The sequence below is a fragment of the Zeugodacus cucurbitae genome, chromosome 2, assembly GCF_028554725.1.
Source record: "Zeugodacus cucurbitae isolate PBARC_wt_2022May chromosome 2, idZeuCucr1.2, whole genome shotgun sequence".
NCBI classification, from domain to species: domain Eukaryota; kingdom Metazoa; phylum Arthropoda; class Insecta; order Diptera; family Tephritidae; genus Zeugodacus; species Zeugodacus cucurbitae.
In genome coordinates, this window is record NC_071667.1 from 72108817 (window position 1) to 72127596 (window position 18780).

The 18780-nt window shown below is 32.8% G+C and overlaps 4 protein-coding genes across 4 annotated transcripts; 1 reads left to right on the top strand and 3 right to left on the bottom strand.

Annotated features, from left to right (window-relative positions):
- Positions 1-1086: 1086 nt before the first annotated feature.
- Skeletor_7 (protein Skeletor, isoforms B/C) lies at positions 1087-6232 on the bottom strand. The gene is made up of 9 exons (XM_011179408.3): positions 5890-6232; positions 3876-3949; positions 3663-3811; positions 3242-3589; positions 2763-3180; positions 2563-2698; positions 2270-2492; positions 2033-2189; positions 1087-1943 (listed from the first exon to the last, which is right to left on the bottom strand). Exons 1-9 carry the CDS (start codon positions 6062-6064, stop codon positions 1443-1445), a joined length of 2181 nt encoding a protein of 726 aa, XP_011177710.1. The 5' UTR covers positions 6065-6232; the 3' UTR covers positions 1087-1442.
- A 234-nt stretch (positions 6233-6466) lies between these two features.
- LOC105209153 (protein fem-1 homolog C) lies at positions 6467-14308 on the bottom strand. Its single transcript, XM_011179399.3, has 9 exons — positions 14007-14308; positions 13680-13940; positions 12801-13123; positions 12516-12696; positions 12272-12447; positions 12074-12169; positions 11248-12002; positions 11050-11175; positions 6467-10955 (listed from the first exon to the last, which is right to left on the bottom strand). Exons 2-9 carry the CDS (start codon positions 13892-13894, stop codon positions 10731-10733), a joined length of 2097 nt encoding a protein of 698 aa, XP_011177701.1. The 5' UTR covers positions 13895-13940; positions 14007-14308; the 3' UTR covers positions 6467-10730.
- Positions 14309-14690: 382 nt separating this feature from the next.
- Smug1_1 (single-strand selective monofunctional uracil-DNA glycosylase) lies at positions 14691-16453 on the bottom strand. The gene is made up of 3 exons (XM_011179398.3): positions 15677-16453; positions 15348-15614; positions 14691-15291 (listed from the first exon to the last, which is right to left on the bottom strand). The coding sequence occupies exons 1-3, from the start codon at positions 16097-16099 to the stop codon at positions 15031-15033; spliced, it is 951 nt and encodes a 316-aa protein (XP_011177700.1). The 5' UTR covers positions 16100-16453; the 3' UTR covers positions 14691-15030.
- A 268-nt stretch (positions 16454-16721) lies between these two features.
- On the top strand, positions 16722-17633 carry LOC105209151 (pre-mRNA-splicing factor SPF27). The gene is made up of 2 exons (XM_011179396.3): positions 16722-16906; positions 16963-17633. Exons 1-2 carry the CDS (start codon positions 16832-16834, stop codon positions 17557-17559), a joined length of 672 nt encoding a protein of 223 aa, XP_011177698.1. The 5' UTR covers positions 16722-16831; the 3' UTR covers positions 17560-17633.
- The last annotated feature ends 1147 nt before the right edge of the window (positions 17634-18780 follow it).

Genomic DNA, 18780 nt, shown 5'->3' on the forward strand with positions numbered 1-18780 from the left:
TGAAGATAGTTGACACTTATCTTTTCACTAAATACAACACACGTATACATTTATTTATACACTTATTTTCGCACATTTTCACTTCGTATAACTTTAAATAAGCACAATATGATCTTAGAAATGCTTTAAAAAGAGGAAAAAAGTATCGACTAATAAGAAACTACCGACTCGTAATTTTACAACTCGTTACAAATTCACATTGCTTTTACGACCGCATAGAAAAATTTTCCAGAACCGCATAAATTTCATTTACACTAGAATTTAATTGAATTACTACACGCACCGAATAATATATTGCATTTTTTACATAAAATATCACTTTAAAACCGATTTACTTAAAAATATAATGATTTTACTTAGCAGCTACTATGCACACAGTTAAACGAACGGAACTGAAAAGAACACAAGAAACGGAAATAGGGTTGCAGGTGCACAAAAAAGTTTTATTTTTAGGAATGTATTATAGAAGAATGTATTATAGAAGTGCAACCCTGTATTTGTAACCAATAAGCTTTTCGTTAATTTCCGCTATTATCAACGAATTATTACGGCAATTTAAGCGTGTTACTAATAGATATATGGGAAGATACGCATTTATTAAAAAAATTTTATTCTATATAGCTTTATCGTCATAAAGTTATTTACATTGTGTTAAATAAATATTTTTTACAGCGTTACCAATATCATTTTACCGCTCACATGTGAGCAACCCTGGTCAAGTGTTCGCAACTTTCCGCTTTCTCGTTACTTTCCGCTACTACAAAAGAGTTTGACCGTCCGTTAAAGCGCGCGAAGACGGAGTATCAAATTGGATTGATTTCATTGGTAATAAAATCACTATTAAATTTACACAAATCAGTTTATCGCGTAAAATATATATATGTATTGATTAAAAGTGTTATTCTTGAAATTGATTGTTTAATAAATTAGTGAGTAAATGACATAAATGTGAATTGTGCATATAAATGATCGAGAAATGTGAATGCTCGACTGCATTACTGCTAGATTTTACAATTCTTTGGTAGAATATATATTTCTGGTAAGTTACTTTTATTTTTCGAGAAGAGAAAAACATATTTCTATATATATAGTTATCAATAGTTCTTTTATTTGCATATAAATGCGCTAAACTACAATACATTGTGACTTTTACAATAAGACCCTGCGAAATTGTTGTTAAGGATTTATACAAAGTTAACATGAATATCGTATATTCCCTAGTTGTATGAATAAACACAGAAATATGCATATGTAATCACACAAATATGTATATATCGCTGTCTAGTTTTATGCATAATGAGTGAAATTATTAAATACATTGAAATCAGTCAGTCATTTAGTGTGAAAAGGCCTTTAATATTTATGTAGCACGAACGCACGGCTCGTTTAAAAACTGCCCTTATCGGGGTATCTCACACAGAGCGTTCGATATTTATGCTCTTTTAGTATTGATCGTATATTAATTGGATGCCAAATTTCAAACACAATAGTGTTAACACCAATTTAGTGGGCAGCATAACGGCATTTGAAAGTGCACCATTTCGGATATTTGTAAAACTATCAATAATATGAATTTTCCAACCCATGTTGGCGTGTGTGAAACTGTTATAGTATACAGTATCTGGCCATGTAATATTCGGTGTGATTTCCAAAGTAGCTGGCTCTTCATTAGGGCAAATACTTAGCAGTGAACGATTGAATTTCTTGAAACTTGGAAAATTATCATCCAAACGACGATCATAACTGAGCGGGTATTTGGAGAGGCATAACGGGCCGGCTGCAGTAGGTTTGGGGCGACCGCGTCGTGTGAATTCAACACCGGCAAGTACACGAATTTCACTTTGTTTCGCATCGCTCAGACGATCGTAACCACCATGAGGTTCATCAGTTATAACCATTGGATGATAATGTTCTGGCGAATGTGGATTGTTGCCACCGCGTACCTGTTGAACATGAGAATTGTTATAGTGTTTAAATTCTTAAAGAACTAAATAGTCGATAATATAATAATTCAATTTGAAAGGGAATATACCTTGAAGGCGTAAGTAAGTCCACGCTTCAAATACAGCTCAGGCGTCATATATCCGTTAATGTACCAAGCTAGGCCACTAGAAACGTGTCCAGTAATCCCTTGGTAACCACGTAAACCTCCCGAAGGTCCAAGATACGCATTAAATGTACGCAAAGTGCTGAAAATACACAAAGAATATATTAACAAAACTTTTTTTTTCTTAAAGCAAGATATTTTACATAATTGCAATTTACTCACGGATCATGTAAGCGTACACGCTCCCATATTTGTATAGGTGTCTCGGGAAGTTTTGTAAAGCTGAAGCAATCATTTACCGGCTCAGTTGTATTGAAATCGATGAGTATATCACTTTTGGGATATACAAAATGAAATGCCGGTTCTGAATTTGAATCCAACTGTCCTAAGGCCCATACCACATAATTACTTTTGTCCAGTCGTATTTCTTTATCACCCGGATCCGCTAAAAATTAATTGTAAATTAAAAATTTTATCATTCTGTACAAAAAATACAACAATTCAAAAATACTCACATGATATCAGCGTTCGTCGAAAAGTGATTGTATTTATACCATCCTTACGGCTATAAGTATTAAGTTGAAAACTGTCCAAACCGCCGACTACATCATCGCGACAAACACCCTTATTTTGACCCAACACTTGAACGCACTAAGATATCAGATTATGTGTATGTAATTTTTTTTTTTAATATTTTCATATGTTACTCAATTACCGGCGCCAAAGAAGTAATATTGTAATCTACCGAATAGCCGCGTATATCATCGATATATGCTACAACCACATCGGCGCCAATCATTTGGCTTGATGTCTCCGAACCGGATAAACCAAAGGACATGTAGTCATTCTTTTCCACCTGACCGGATAGCTGTAAGGTTATTTGTGGGCCGAACACCTCCCATGATACTTGCAAATTCTTATGCAATTGTCGACAATTTGGCAGCGAGAATTCATATGGCGTTATCTTCACTAACGATGGTGGCACATTGAGATTGTCGGCTATTAAAACATGTCCAAAATTCTCATTATCAGCTAAATCGTAAATACTAATCCAATCGATGTCAAAAATCGTCTTATCACCGGGTAACTCTAATGTGATAGTCTCTTTATCATATTTCCGTATGGGATCCAAGCTATATAAAATACATATATGTAGAGTAAAGTTTTCTAAGAATTTAGTTGCACAACACTTACTATCCCATTTCGTCGGGTATCTTACTGCCGCGACTGGACGGTTGGGCGCCCACACCGGTCCAAAAGAATGTACGCTTACCCAAACCATCGTAGGTGAAATCTTTAATGCGTATCGTCTTCGAGTCGAGCATCTCGATCGCACTGCTACTGACATTGTGACTGCGACGAGAGAATGTACCGCCCGCCTGTGCACGTGGCGGTTCAAATTCTTCCGGTATATAAACATCGCCGAAATTATTCTGATTGTTCAGATCGTAAACGGCTAACCATTTGATTTCGGTTATCTTCTTTCGATCGGGCAGTGTTAGCGTGAAATCTTTGTTGTGATAACGATCCAGTATATTAGTTCTATAAATATTTAACAATTAAGCAATTAATTGAAATAGTCTTGGTGCAAATTAATTCATTAATATGTACATACTTGCCGTATTCATCTGGCACAATGAAACCCTGCGGACCGGGGCGATTGGAAGCGCCAGCCCAAAAGAATGTGTCCGCACCATTACCGTCATAATTAAAACCGATTATCAGAAAGGTATACTCATTTACAGCATACACATCGCCGGATACCTAAAATTTTTGGAATTTACGCAGAAATTTTAAGAGAAACATTGCTTATTTTTATTTCACTCACCTGGTGATGATATGAATTGATTTTGCCTAAATATCTTCCACGGTACGGACCATCTTCTTCATCGTCAATGGCCACTGGAAATTTAATAATTTATATTAAATAGTAACCACTTTAATTGAATATCTGTTGCAATATCAGCCTAAATGTAGGCAACTATTTTTATCACTGTGTTCAAAATTACACCAAATCGCTTGCAAAAATCATGCAAAGGCATATATATTTTTAACATACGCCAAAGTTCAAAGTTCTTATTCATAAACTTGCCTGCTTGATTGTGTTGCACTTTTTTCTCTAATTTTATAATTCTAATTTTTATCGCCAATACTTTTTAGAAGTTAGTAGTTTAAAATTCTCTTCGATAGTGCTAAATTAAATATTTGTAGCGTCGTTTAAGACAAGATGATTCTTTTGTAATAGAGTAGAAACTCTTTCTTCATTTAAATAATAACAAACTGACTAAATAATAAACAAAATATCGCGACTGACAACGCTGTGGCCTGTAATTGGTGACCGAGGTGTGTTCAAAAAATAACGGGAATTATCCAAAAAATATAGATATGTATGTTTTTTTTTGTTTTTATGGTGTTGATATGCTCCTGTAGTACGATACAATTTCAACTGTATTCATAGCTTATTTTGTCTGTAGCAGCCGCTAAGGTTAGACGTGTGATTTATGAGCTTAGCGAATTAGCTAGAAATAAAGAAAATCTTAACGGGCCGTTGAGATGTGTTTCGATTGGAAGAAGCGCTGTCATAAGTGTATAATAACAAGTGGAGAAATATTTTGAAGGCGACCATAATAATTTTTTCTTTTTTCCAAAAACGAAAATTCCCGTTATTTTTCGAACACACCTCGTAGATTTTGTTATCGAATACTATTAGACTTACATATTTTTGAGTGTTGGGCAAATTCTATGAAAACGCAGTAACACTAGCTAAAGTCGTTATTTAGGAAGACAATGGCCGAAAACAGTTTGTATGTACATATGTACTTTTGGTGTAAATAAAACTGCATTCGGTTTAACACAGACTGTATGCAAGTGAGGAAAAACCAAGTTGCGTGGCCTTTACGTGGTTAAAAGACCATACAAGTAGTACACATACATATGTACATATGTATAACTGCACAAAATACACCATTCTTCAGCATGACTCATTTTGGGTTTCTTTCTTTTTTTGTTTTTTTTTTTTTGTTTTTTTTTTTGGAAATACGTAATAATTTCCGTGTGTTCTTTGGTCTCACATTTTCAATACAAATTGAAGTAGCGCTCATACGAAATTAGACAGTAAATGCTAGCGGCGCACACGCATTGCTTACATGAGGAGTTGCAATGAAAAGAGTTAAGACACAAACTTGCTAAATGCTTATTGTTGTTGCACAGAGCACGGAAATGAATAATTAAAGATTGTAAAAATGCCTTGAATTTATAAATATAACAACAAATGTATTTATGTATAAACACACACATATACATATGTGTACATTAGGTGTGCAGTTTTCAGTTTGTTTGTAAAATTCTTATTCTTTTTATTATTATTTATAAATCATTGCTGTTGGCTGGCACACTGCTTAAACAGCTTGTGTTTTTTCTTTTCATTTCATAATTCGCATAACTAACTATAAACAGTTGAAGGTAAGAGTGTGTCACATTGTGTTGTATGTATGTATGTACAACAACACATATACATGTGTGTGTGTATGTATAGCGTTCCACGCCAGCAGTTTCACAGGTTTTACTTTGAAAGTGAATTGGAATTTCGCTATTATTACAGTTAACACACTTTCTTAGCTCAAGCGCGCTCTAGCTCTATTGGCGAAAATTAACTGAAACACTAACAAATGAAACTTGAAGTCAAAAACCATAATCAAGTATAAGCCATAATAAATGCACAGAAATACACACAGTCGCATTGGCACCCATACACACACACATATATGTTTTTTTTTGTATTTTTTTTTTTTTTTTTTTGAATTCATTTATTATAATCATCATTGCACGCTTTGCATACTTACAATTGGTTTGTAGCCAACACGCTGCCAGCAGCAGGATTGTCAGCCAAATTTTCTCATTTATTTGCAAATTTCCGCGAGCAATTTTCACTTTGTCACTGCAAGTTTTATGACTGCGTGGCCGCACAGGCTTGCAGTCGTCACAATTTCCGCTTTTGCGCGCCGCCAATGAACACATATCGGCAAATCGGCGTTAATGATTAGCGTATGAATTTTTTTTTATATATATTTTGGAAATTATTTTACAATAAAAAAAAACAAACAAAAAATAGAATCGAAAACAAAATTAATTGAATTCTTTAACAACACACATACTTTGAAGAAATGATTCACTTTCACATACAAATACACGCGTATGTGTGTGTGTGTACAAACTGCATGGGCGAACAACGAGCAAAACAATGAAAACGAACGAACGCTATGGTCGTTGGCAACACCAACACTCCAACATTGCCGCAGTCCACGCACATAAACTAACAAACTAACGCTTAGCCGCCCAAGCGCAGCGCAAAACCAAGCTTAATGTCTTAGCAATGTCAGCGACGCATGCGCGCTCTGCTTGCCACTGCTCTGTATATTATACGATATTATATATGTATGTATGTATGTATAGACGCGTTTACAGTATAAACGCTTGTGTGTGTATGTGTGTTTGTGTAGATTTCAACGCGGTTTGCCGTAACAGCGTCAATGCTTTTGACTCACAACCTCCTCGTCAGTGTTTCCGCAACGGACTGATTGTCCAACAATTGGGCTTTCTCACTTCAACCTGTTGAGTGCGTTGCTGCTGCGCATACAGACAGACATACATACATCTGTACATATGGCTGTAGGTTCGGTGAGAGCTTTCATAAAATGAATGAGTTTAAGAAAAGCGCTGCAGTTTACACAGCATAATTCATAAAAGTGTGCGTTGTACAACTAAGCGTTGCGCTCAAGCAAAACTAAAAGAGTTGTTAAAATGACTTTTTCGTATGAGTATCAATATTAAACTATTAGATTATATATGTACATATATACAGTTGTGCACAAAATAATAGGAGTGTCAATATGAAAAATGTATTTGGCTGCAGAACTTATTAGGATCACAAGAAAATTATGGCATAAAAAACGGTTTATATAACCGGATACTGGCTTTATCATACCAATTCAATTTTTCTTGTATTGACCGTTATTTAGGTACAGCTTTGCAAGTTATCGGCAATACTTGGTTTTGTTTTCCACAAAAAAAATAGGAGTGTTAGACATTTCCTTCAAAAAATAAACTATAACCTAAAAAATTTTATCAAAATTAGATTAGGTAAGTAGAGTTCCATAATCTAGAAGCAATATTAATTAATTAAAATTAATTTAAGCAATGTGTTTTTCTACTGTGATAGAGCATAGCATTATATAGAGAACAAGTAAGGAAAGGCTAAGTTCGAGTGCAACCGAACATTTTATACTTATACGCAATTTATTGAAGAAATTTTATTAAGATAACATACAAATTAACCCATAAATTCAGTTTAAAGTTTAATAGAATAACGAAAATCGTCATATATAGTATATGAACCGATTTCATTAATTTTCACCAGCAAGTTAACCAATACATATATGCGAAATAAAGCCCACCGTATTTTTGAAAAACCTATAATTAGGTATATGGGAGCTATGAGAAGATACTTTTGAAAAACCTACAATGAGGTATATGGAGATGTTATGACCCGATTTTAATAATTTTTGGAATATAGACACACTATTGGACAATTTTCAATTTCTTTTGAATAACATTATATTAGCTGAGAGATTTACCCATATTTTCGTTTAAAATTTATCCTTAGGCGCTGAGTTCAACATGTTCGATATCTGGGGCCTTGAAAAGTTATAGTACGTTTTCGACAATTTTTTCACAAATGAAGCCAGAGAATATGCAATATTTGTGTACAGTTTTATTCCGCTAACTTCATTGGTTTCTTATATAAATCTTATAAAGTGAAGGAATAAGATGGAATTCAAAATTGAGTTAAACGGAAAGTAGTCGTGGTTGCGAACCGATTTCGCCCATTTTTTATGCGTGTTATCAGGGTGCCAAGAAAATATTATATACCGAATTTCATTCGAATCGGTCGAGTAGTTCCTGAGATATGGTTTTTGACCCATAAGTGGGCGATGCCACGCCCATTTTCCATTTGTAAAAAGATCTGAGTGCAGCTTCCTTCTGCTATTTCTTCTGTAACTTAATGTTTCTGGCGATTTTCGTTAGTGAGTTAACCCACTTTTAGTTATTTTCAACATAACCTTTGTATGGGAGGTGGGCGTGGTTATTATCCGATTTCAATTATTTGTGCCAAGTTTTGTCAAGATATCTTAAATTTTACTCAAGTTACAGCTTGCACAGACGGACGGACGGACAGACATCCTGATTTCAAATCTACTCGTCACCCTGATCACTTTGGTATATATGAAGTCTATATCTAACTCTTTTAGTTTAAGGTTTTACAAACAACCGTTATGTGAACAAATCTATAATACTCTCTTTGCAACTGTTGTTGCGACGGTATAAACACGGAAAATTATCAATTAAAAAAATTAGAACAAACGTGTAAAGAGTTTCAAGAAAATGAAGAATGATCTGTTCAAATTATAGCAAATAGCTTAAATTATAGTAAAAATAATGAAACACATGGACAAAAGTCTGAAAAAGGCATTGTAGACACTATAGTACGAAATGCATTCCTTTGTATCTACAATATAGGATCAGCCAAGACGAACTAAATTTGTCAATTATTACTTATTGGGCCTAATCAATGAATCCGAAAATAAGATTTACGATCACATTGAACTCACTTACCGACTCGAAAAAATACATTCCGCGGCTAATAGAAGTCGCTAATTACGAAATCACTGAATCCGCAAAATCGAAAATTTTGATCGAAATCTAACCGTTGGTGAATGAGTTGCGGAAATGTTAATGATATAATTAAATAATTACTGATGGCGGGCTAAATTATGTTTTAAATGGGTATTTCAGAGACAAGAGAAAAAACGGACTAACAAATATAAATTAAAGATGTTTAAAAGCGATATAAAGTTGCCCCCACGAAATAGCGAAAGAATTTTCTCAAAGAGCCTCAGGCAAATTAAATATTTTTTTGGAAGAAATTTCACAACAGCTAAAGGTCAGTTTTATTTATTTATTTTTTTTTTATCAAAACAAAAAGCACAGAAACTTTATCAAATTTGTCGCATTATTCGATAAAGGTCGATAAAACAGTTTTACGTTTTCACTTTATGATAAAGCAGTTTATCAACGGAATCAATGATTGCATGAAAATTTTCGATCGAAAATCTTTATTCGCTGCGGATTCAATGATTAGGTCCATTAATTATTTTATTATTTTATAAATATTTGAAAATATTTCAACTTTAAATTTTAAAACTATCTCATATTATAACGAATACTCTTATAATATTATTTTATGGAACTAGTTTCTGAGTTAATTTAAAATAAACCGCGATATATAAAAATATGAAATATTTATCCAACATTAGTGATAATATTCTGTAAAAATTTTGAATAAAAAAAACATTTTTGTTATTGATTCGTTTTGTTGTGTATAAAACTATAAAATATGAGCTGAAAAATTTTATATTAAAACTTCAATAACTATATATATTTAAAGACACAAATGCAGCAGCAGTACAACTCACAACTCATTCGGACTTTGATGCTGATTGTGTGCTACACATTGCTTTGTGTCAAAATAATTGTAAAGAAATTATTTGTTCTTCAATTTTTATATTTATTTTTAGTTTATAAATGTATATGTATGCGTGTATTTCGTTTATTAAAAGATATATATCATGTTGTATGTACGTATGTATGTTTCGTATATTAAAAGATACTGTATATAGTACGCATGTCTGTATGTATGTATTTAAGTATTTAATGCAGTATTTTAGACTATTTACGCAACTACTGTTTATAAGCTCATAAGAGTAAAATATCGTTCACAACATGTACTCGTATACATATTTATATTTATATATATATTTATATATATATTTATATATATAGATATATGTATGTGTATATATGTACTTACATATGTTTTGTATAATATAACAGATTCGTTTTTTTTTCTTTCAAATTTTATACATATGCTAAGTTTGATCGTTGAAATCATCAGTTGAAACGTAAACAAATTGTTTGTCATAAATATTTTAGTACACGTAGTAGTAGTAGTATGTAAATACTAGCGTGGGGAAACTCCACTACTTTATGCTTATTACACTATTTATTATTAAAATGTTTAAATTTACAACTTAGTGGCAATTTCTTGTATGATAATTTAAGAATACGTATGTATATATCCTTGTATATGTATGTATGATCATCCTATTTCTAATACATTATGACTGTGTTCGAAAACAATAGCCACCAATTAAAGCACAATTTGTGTAGTTGACTGCAACTGAAAGTTACGCACATATGTAGTTGTTTGTGTAAATCTTGTTTTTGTGTGCTTTATTGTTGTTAAATTATTTATAATGAACTGTACATTAATTTTATGAACTGTTAATGAATGTGTAAGAAAAATCGTCGCTTTTTCAAATGTCATGCAACCATTTGTCGAGCTTATTGTGCTTATTGTTTTCGAACACTGACAGTCTGATTTGGTATGCACTTTTTCGTTTGTTTCATTCTAATTTAATTACTTATATTTGCATTTTATTTATGTATGTATGTTTATCTGCATGATTATGCTTTATTAATTTTAGGTATGCAGTATGTTTATTTATTAAATACGATTGAAAAATGTTTGCATTCAGACATTACGTTTTGGCATTTACGTATTTTTTCAAGGTTCATGTTGACTGACAAATTTCTCCAGCAATTTCGGTAATTGATTGCGGTAAGGAATTTTATATTTACTGATTACAGTTGCAGCCATACACCTGAGATTCATATAATTTATTAACGGTATTGTATTGATGGGATTACTAGCGATTAAGTTAAATGGACGCTCATCAGATTTATTCGGTTGATCCAAATCCGCACCATTTTCCAATAACAAATGTATTATCTAACGTAAAAAAAAAAACACAAAAAAAAAAAAAAATCAATGAGTATTTTTATGCCTCCCTCATGTAAATAGTGGAAATTGTCATTTTACTTACTCGATTGCTATAATTATAGGGTTGTACAGCAACATGTAATGCCGTTGATTTGGCCTCATTTTTAGCATTCACATTCATACCGCAATCAAGCAATAGTTTAACAACCAGCTCATTTGGAAACACAATCTGTATTAGAGTAAAATATAAATGTATTAATTATAGTATGCATATATTAAATTGTAGTATTCATATACTAACGTTTAAGTGGTTCTCATCGCTTAAATAACCGCTCTTGATAACATTCAAACGCGAAACGCACAAATGCAGCAACGTATCGTAAGTACATGCGCTACGCACTCTTGTATGCACCAAATCGTACACAGCATAGTAAACCGACTTTCGTTTTTCAATCGTATCAGCAGTGCCTATTAATAGGTAAATTAAATGCGCTATGCATTTTAATATGCGATCGAAATTTTCTTGCTGTTTACGATAAACAGGTCGCACCTGCAACAATTGTTGCGCCTCTGCAACGGTACCACTTAGTAGGCGAAATACGCCCATTACATCTTCAAAAACTGGCAGATGTTCATCTTTGCCCACATCATCTTCAAATTCTTCGCCAAAGAATTCACGAAGGTCGAATTGGCGATTAAGTAGATCAAGACTACGCAAATAACGTTCATGTAAATCGATCATTAAACGTACCAATGTTTGGGCGGCATAACAAGTATCGAAATGTAGTATAGAGTAATGTTGTACACGCACTTCCAACAATAGACGCCATAAATCGATGCAGCGTTGTAGTTGTAGTGAGTCGGCATACGAAGCGCCACGAAAAGTTAAACGAAATAGCATATCTTTGTGCGTTAAACCAAGTATACGTTCGCAAATCAATAAACTTTGTATACGCATTGCATCCACATCGGTGGCGATATTGTCCAGCTCCTCAAGTGTTGTAAATTCAATGGCATTACCATAGGCAGGACGTAGTGGCACCATTGGTAATTTTTCTATAAATATATCATTATTGTGAATTTCAATTAATGAATTAATGTAGAGACACATGGCACTGCATACTTACGAAGGTAGGGTGTGTGTGAAGCGCGTATGTGATGTGCCAAACGCCAATGAAGTATTGCTACTCTAGTTTCATTATGCTCGTCCAAATATGTGGAGCCTAAAATCAGTAAAATAAACAAAAACAAAAACAAAAATTAAAAATAAATAAATGAAATTCACTTCCACAAAGAATGTGTAAACTAAATATCATTTCGCCTACCGATCAACTCGTGCGCTTCGGCCATGCGTTCAGGCGAATACTCTAGATGTGTTTTCAAATAATCGAATATTTGATTTGCTCCTTTTATGCAAGCAGTGCGCATCGCATCATCACCGTAGCGACTCTTGACATATGGATCGGCACCATGGTCCAATAATAACTTGGTAGTTTCTAATCTATTTATTTTATTCAAAAAAATATATATCAGCATCTATTCTCTTTCTATTTAATCGACTTTACAAACCTATGTTCCTGTATGGCATAATGTAGGGCAGTCTTCTCTTGTATATCTTTGGCGTTGACATCAGCGCCTTTTTTTATTAAATATAAACATAATTGTGGTGATTGCACAGAATTGATCAGGCATGTGCCGCCATTTATGTTGGGTTTTTTAATATTGGCACCAGCTTCAACCAAATATTGCACTGCAAAAAACATAAATTGCATTTTAAAATATGTTCAAATGTAATTAAGCTCTCTAAAAAATTATCAGTTATATTATGCGAATAAATAATTTTTAATACACTACCGATTTCGACATGTGTCATAAAACAGGCGCTGCGCACGGGCGTTGAACCTGAATCGGAGGTTGCATTTATATCACAGCCTATGCGTATCAAATATTTGACCATCGGCAATTTTCCAGACACTACAGCGCACCATAGCGGTGTAACATAATGGAAGGTATGATCTTCAGGTACCTCATATAAGCCTCGTTGTTCAACATCGGCCTCACATACAGTGACCAAGTATTCCGCAATAGGCACACAACCCCGTTTGCAGGCAATAAAGAGTGGAGCGCAACCATTTCGCATTTTCTTAACGATTTCTCTACGTATGTCACGGCAATAACTGTAAATGAGTAAAAATATAAATAATTTGGAGTTAAAACTTTGTGGTGTAATCATAAAAAAATGAGCAATAAATAAGCTGTAACAAAACTATGCTTCCATACTTTTCAGAACCTTTATCGGTGAAGTAGGTAAACGGATTGCTGTTCCTTCACACACGTAAATTAATGGATTATAAAACTCATTTTTATTTTATCTCTAAATATTTTACAATATTGATATTCACTTTTAAATATCAAGAAAACAGTATTTTGTAGCAGTCGATCATATGCATATATGTATGTATGTATATATACCATAAAAATTATAGCATTAGCAGTTAGGTACACATATGTACATAAATATAACGTGTTCTTGGCACGTCTTAAGACAAAATGGTTGTTTAAATCAATTATTGCAACTACTATCAGCTGAAAATATAAATTCCACGCAAATATTAAAAAGTAGTTACGAAAAATATTGAAATTTTTATATCAATCAATAATGTGGTAATTTTTATTTAATTATTTAGTAACTATTTCAAATATATTAAAACTATGTGATATATAATTACATACCTTTCAAGTTCATCGCGTATACTTTTTGTTAAATTCGAGTCTTCCTTACACCGTTTACATTCCTCAATTAAGTCATAGTTTAATTTTGTGATTTTCCTTTGCATGCTGGGCACTATATATGATAGCCATCCATTAGCTCGGTCCACAGTATTTCCATCAGTCTTTGAATTTTGTCCCGTGGTGGCGCGTTCCGAATTCGCATTACCACCACTCATTACTGCGCCTAGTTTAAGGCCTCCAGTTGGTTTGTCTTTAAATAATCTATATTTTTGTATAAGTTATCGTAAGAATAATATTTTTTTAACATACAAAAATAACAAAAAGTACCTGTATATTTTTGACTCGCTCTCCAATAAAATCAATTTTTAGTCTTTTCAATATTTTCGTTCTCTCTACTTTAACATGAAATTTTATGTTTCTATTGGTTAATGCTTCTTTTTTGTCTCGTATGCTTTCAAACTATTGCGCACTTTTTATGTTTAGGTTGCAAAACACTCTTCAATACTTTTTAATTTATGGTGAAATAAAAATAGAATTGTTAAAATGTTCAAGAGAAAAAAATAGTTTGTTTTGCTTCTGCCTCGCAATGAATACCAGCAAACTGAAAGTGCTGCCAGTAAACCTTGTTCATTACAAGTATGTAGGAGGATGCCACATGAAATACAAATACACATAAATAACAAATACAGGGTTGCTACAACTGTGAATTATTATATTGACACTCACGTCATCTTCGATTTGCTATTTCTCTACTCGATACCCATTGAGCGATGTTTTCTTGTTAAAATTGTACAAGTGAAAGCAACAAAAATGTTAATGAGTTGGTTTCGATGCAGTGAAATATGTTGACCCAGACAACGACAAAGTACCCAGCATTCTGCGACTACCCGAAACTGCAACACATTGAAAAAATTAGGCTCGATTCCAGTAACGTAGACACAACTGTAATGGGAACGGATCTTTTCCCCTTTAAGGGGCAATTAACTTAAAATTAAAACTTCGAAAAGTATTAAAATGTATGCCAAGCATTTTTATTTATGTATATATAGGAGAAATAGGAGGTACATGAGACTAATTAAATATTCATTTATAATACAATACATTTCACTTTCATAAAAAGAAATCAGAAATCTATTCGATTATATACATTTTTTATAAAATAATACATTTGACTTCCATCAAAAAATGGAATAAATTCATACATAAATTTTCTGAAACAAAAAAATAGATTTTATAACTTTCTTTACCAAAATAATACATTTTCACTGGATAAAAATTAACTTAAGAAATTCACATTGCTTATAGATTATACCAGAAATAAAGATTATACTTATATGTACATATGTATGTACTAAACTTCATTGCTAATATACTTAACAAGATCAAATTTGTGTAGCAGTTGTTCGGCCTTTTCAGGCCAATTCTGATTATTCAATGAACGAGGACTAGGATGATGGAGTTTATAAATCTTAAGAGAATTTACATGTCGAGAACGTTTAATTATTCCATTTATATACTCTCCTACCGGCACTAATATCTCCGGCTGCAATAAATCCAACTCCTTATCAAGTGCGTCTAAACATAACTTTCCAATAATTGCTTTATAATCACCCTATGTTAGAATTATTTTTAGTATTTACAAAATTGTGATTAGATATATTATTTTACCTTCAATTCACTGGGTGTGATATTTCTTCCGGCCTTATCGTAAAAAATTAACGGACAAAAATTATGCACAAAGCAATTTTTGCCAAAAGTCGTCAAAGATCCACCCGCCAGTTTTTTTAATAAACCCCATATTCTCACGCCACTTGGTTCTTCTATAGTACACTCCAAACCATAAATGGGGCGCTTTACATGTACCGAAGGCGGTTGACGAACCGAGCCAGACAAACCCATTTCATTACGTACAGTTAAGACGTTTCCAAAAGGTACCTACATATAACATAAAGAAACAGTTTAAATGAGTTCTCTACAACTGAATTTAATTGCTATACCCCAGTTTGGCCCATTCCATTCGGGCCAGGATTCATGCCCACGAAAATAACTTTCTTTGGCCCGTCTAAGAATTTTTCCAAGTATGCACAGTGTAAATTTGTGGCATAATCCAAAGGATTGTAAACATGTGTTATATTAGAAGGTGTTTCAATATTTTGCAAATCAACGTTGAGCTGACATTCTAATTTATAAAAACGATTCCAAAATGTTTGGCTTATGTCTGGCGTTTTCGAGTCACATATCTTAGGTGCAATTTCTTGTGACATGCTTGCATCTGAAGATTTTACTGTCGTTTGTGACGAAAGGCATCGTTTTTTAGTTGCAGCAAATTTTTGTAAGCTATTCAATGGCAATACGGTGTCTCTAGTTGATGCGCTGGCTGCGGCGGAAAATATTTCCTTTATTAATTTCTCCCGCGACATAATTAAGAAGATTGGTAATGTCGATTGATTAAAAACTTTATATTTGAAACCTAACGGATAAAGTACATTTGTAAATAATATAATAATACTGATGCACCACAAAATACAGCTCGAAATTTCAGTTAATTTTCAATGCAAAACTTGGAATGAAGAATCTATTTTAGAAAGGCTTTTCAATTTGTCAGGGATTTTATCCTGAAATGCTTATTCTTAATAAAATAATTCACAATAGCCATATTCGATTAGTCACTTCTCTGATCAGCATCTTTGGGGCGACCGTTTGTCTAAAATTTTAAATTTGAAAGCAACAACAAAGTTATCCTGTTGAATTCGCTCAAGAGAGTTGCGGATACCTCACTCAAAATTCTATCACCGCTTTGGTTAGTGCTACCAAGTTCATTTTTACACATTTAGACCATTCGCAATCGTAAAAAACTACTTTAAAGACAAAATATATACACGGACAAAATAAATATGTTTTTGATATTAAAAAAAAATATAATTATTTAATTGATTAAAGAAGACGTAAATTGTAAAAAAAATATTGCCCATATTTAAATATTTCTCCAAGCAAATCGCGTAAACAGTGTGTCGAAAGAAGAAGATTTGTACGCATAGAAGAAGAACGTTTTATTTGTGAATCGAATTTAATAAGAAGAAGAATACACTATTTTGGTTGTTTTTATTTCTTTTGATTCCACATTACTGCAAAGAATTTTGATTCTTTATAATATGGCGGGCGAAGTAACTGTAGATGCTTTACCATACATTGATCAAGGCTATGATGATGCAGGAGTTCGAGAATCGGTATAGATCAATATGCTAAATTGTAAACGACAATATTAAGACTAATTTAATTTCAGGCACTTGCTATGGTGGAGGAAGAATGCCGGCGTTATAGGCCCACAAAAAACTATCTTGATCATTTATCACCTTTAAGTGCAAATGCTTTTGAAACCGAATTAATGGCCAATGAATTTGAGCGTATACAAAATCGTCAACCAATGGAAACTCTAAGCATGAAACGGTACGAATTGCCACCACCACCGTCGGGCAAACTATCGGAAGTAAGCGCTTGGCAAGAATCTATAGAAAATTCAATGGCACAATTAGAACATCAATGGGTGCGTGCAATGAACTTGGAATTAATGCTTGTTTATGGGATAGAGTCGTGGAAAGCGTATTTAGAAGTTATAGCCGCCTTACAGGCTAAAACGTTGGCACAATTGCAGGAATCAAAGAAGCAAATACAAGACATTAACTGGCATCGTAAGCAGGCACAAACACAAGCCGGAGAAAAGTTAAAGTCATTAGAGGCGAATTGGGTATTGTTGGTATCTAAAAATTACGAAATTGAGCAAAAGTGTGCAGAGTTAGAAGAACAATTGCAAAAAGCACACATGGAAATTGAGAGGCTGAAAACACAAAAGAACAACACCCTTACCAATGGAGATACTTAAATGGGATAAATAATATTTATATAACGTAACTAGACATAATAAATAAAATAAAAGGGATTTGTTCGTATAAAATATATAAAAGTGAACAATCTTCAAACGCTCCTCTTGTTAGTGTAATTTGCAAATTTTTACATCGGTAGCAACCAGAAGAAGGAAATTTACCTTCTTCGGAATCATAGTTAGGGGCATATTTTCGAGACAAGTTAGTGTTTAAGCAAAATTTCTGTCAATCAGTAATCTTTCATATTTCCTTGAAATATTATTTTAAATAACTTGTTAACATGGTAGAATTTTTAAAACTAACTGGCGAATGAGAATAGTATGATAAACTCAAAACCACTGAGCTTAAAACTGATCGATACAGATGTATGGTCATAGAAAATTGATATGTATGTATATAGTCCACTTTGCGGTATGGATTATGCGGAGTGGTCAGTACCGGAAGCATTCTGTATTATTAATTATTTTTTGTGTGGTGCATGCTTATTTATTGAGATTTATTTTTACGGCACTTACGTATTACAATATGAAAATAATATTCGTATTTAGGTCTGTTGGTAGAAATATATTATATTTCTCGACCGAATCCTTAATATCTGGTACCATTGTGAATGTAAATACAAAAGAAATTCGCTATTTTGTAATATTCACTATAGCAATAATAATAATTGGGAAATCACCGAATAAATAAACTGCATTTACAGTGTTGGAAAAATAATAGATATAACATTCACACTTGCACTTAAAAGTAAATTGTTAATTGCTTATAAAAATTATATATATATATAATTTTATATAATATAATATATCCAATATAATGTAGAGCACTAGCGTTGTTACTTTAATGTCCTTTCCTTTTTAGTCGATTTCTCATTTTATATATACCATAACCTGCGATCTTTTGAGTGAATGTGGGAGTATAACATTTTGAGGAAATATGTTTATAAATTCGGCTTGCAAATTCAGAAGTGATCGCAGAAGTGTGGTAAATAATAAGTACCAAAGTATTTGAGTAACAACCAAACGCACAAAATGAAAATTATTACATTTTCTTAGCAAAACATTGGGAAAAAACGTTTGTCTCTTGTAATGAAATATAATCATATACAAATGTATGTTTATGTTAAAAAAAAACAAATATTACTTTTGTTCTGTACTAAATACATCGGGTGCAATTCAAGTGTTTCCATTACTTTTCCCAACACTGTAAATGAAGACGGG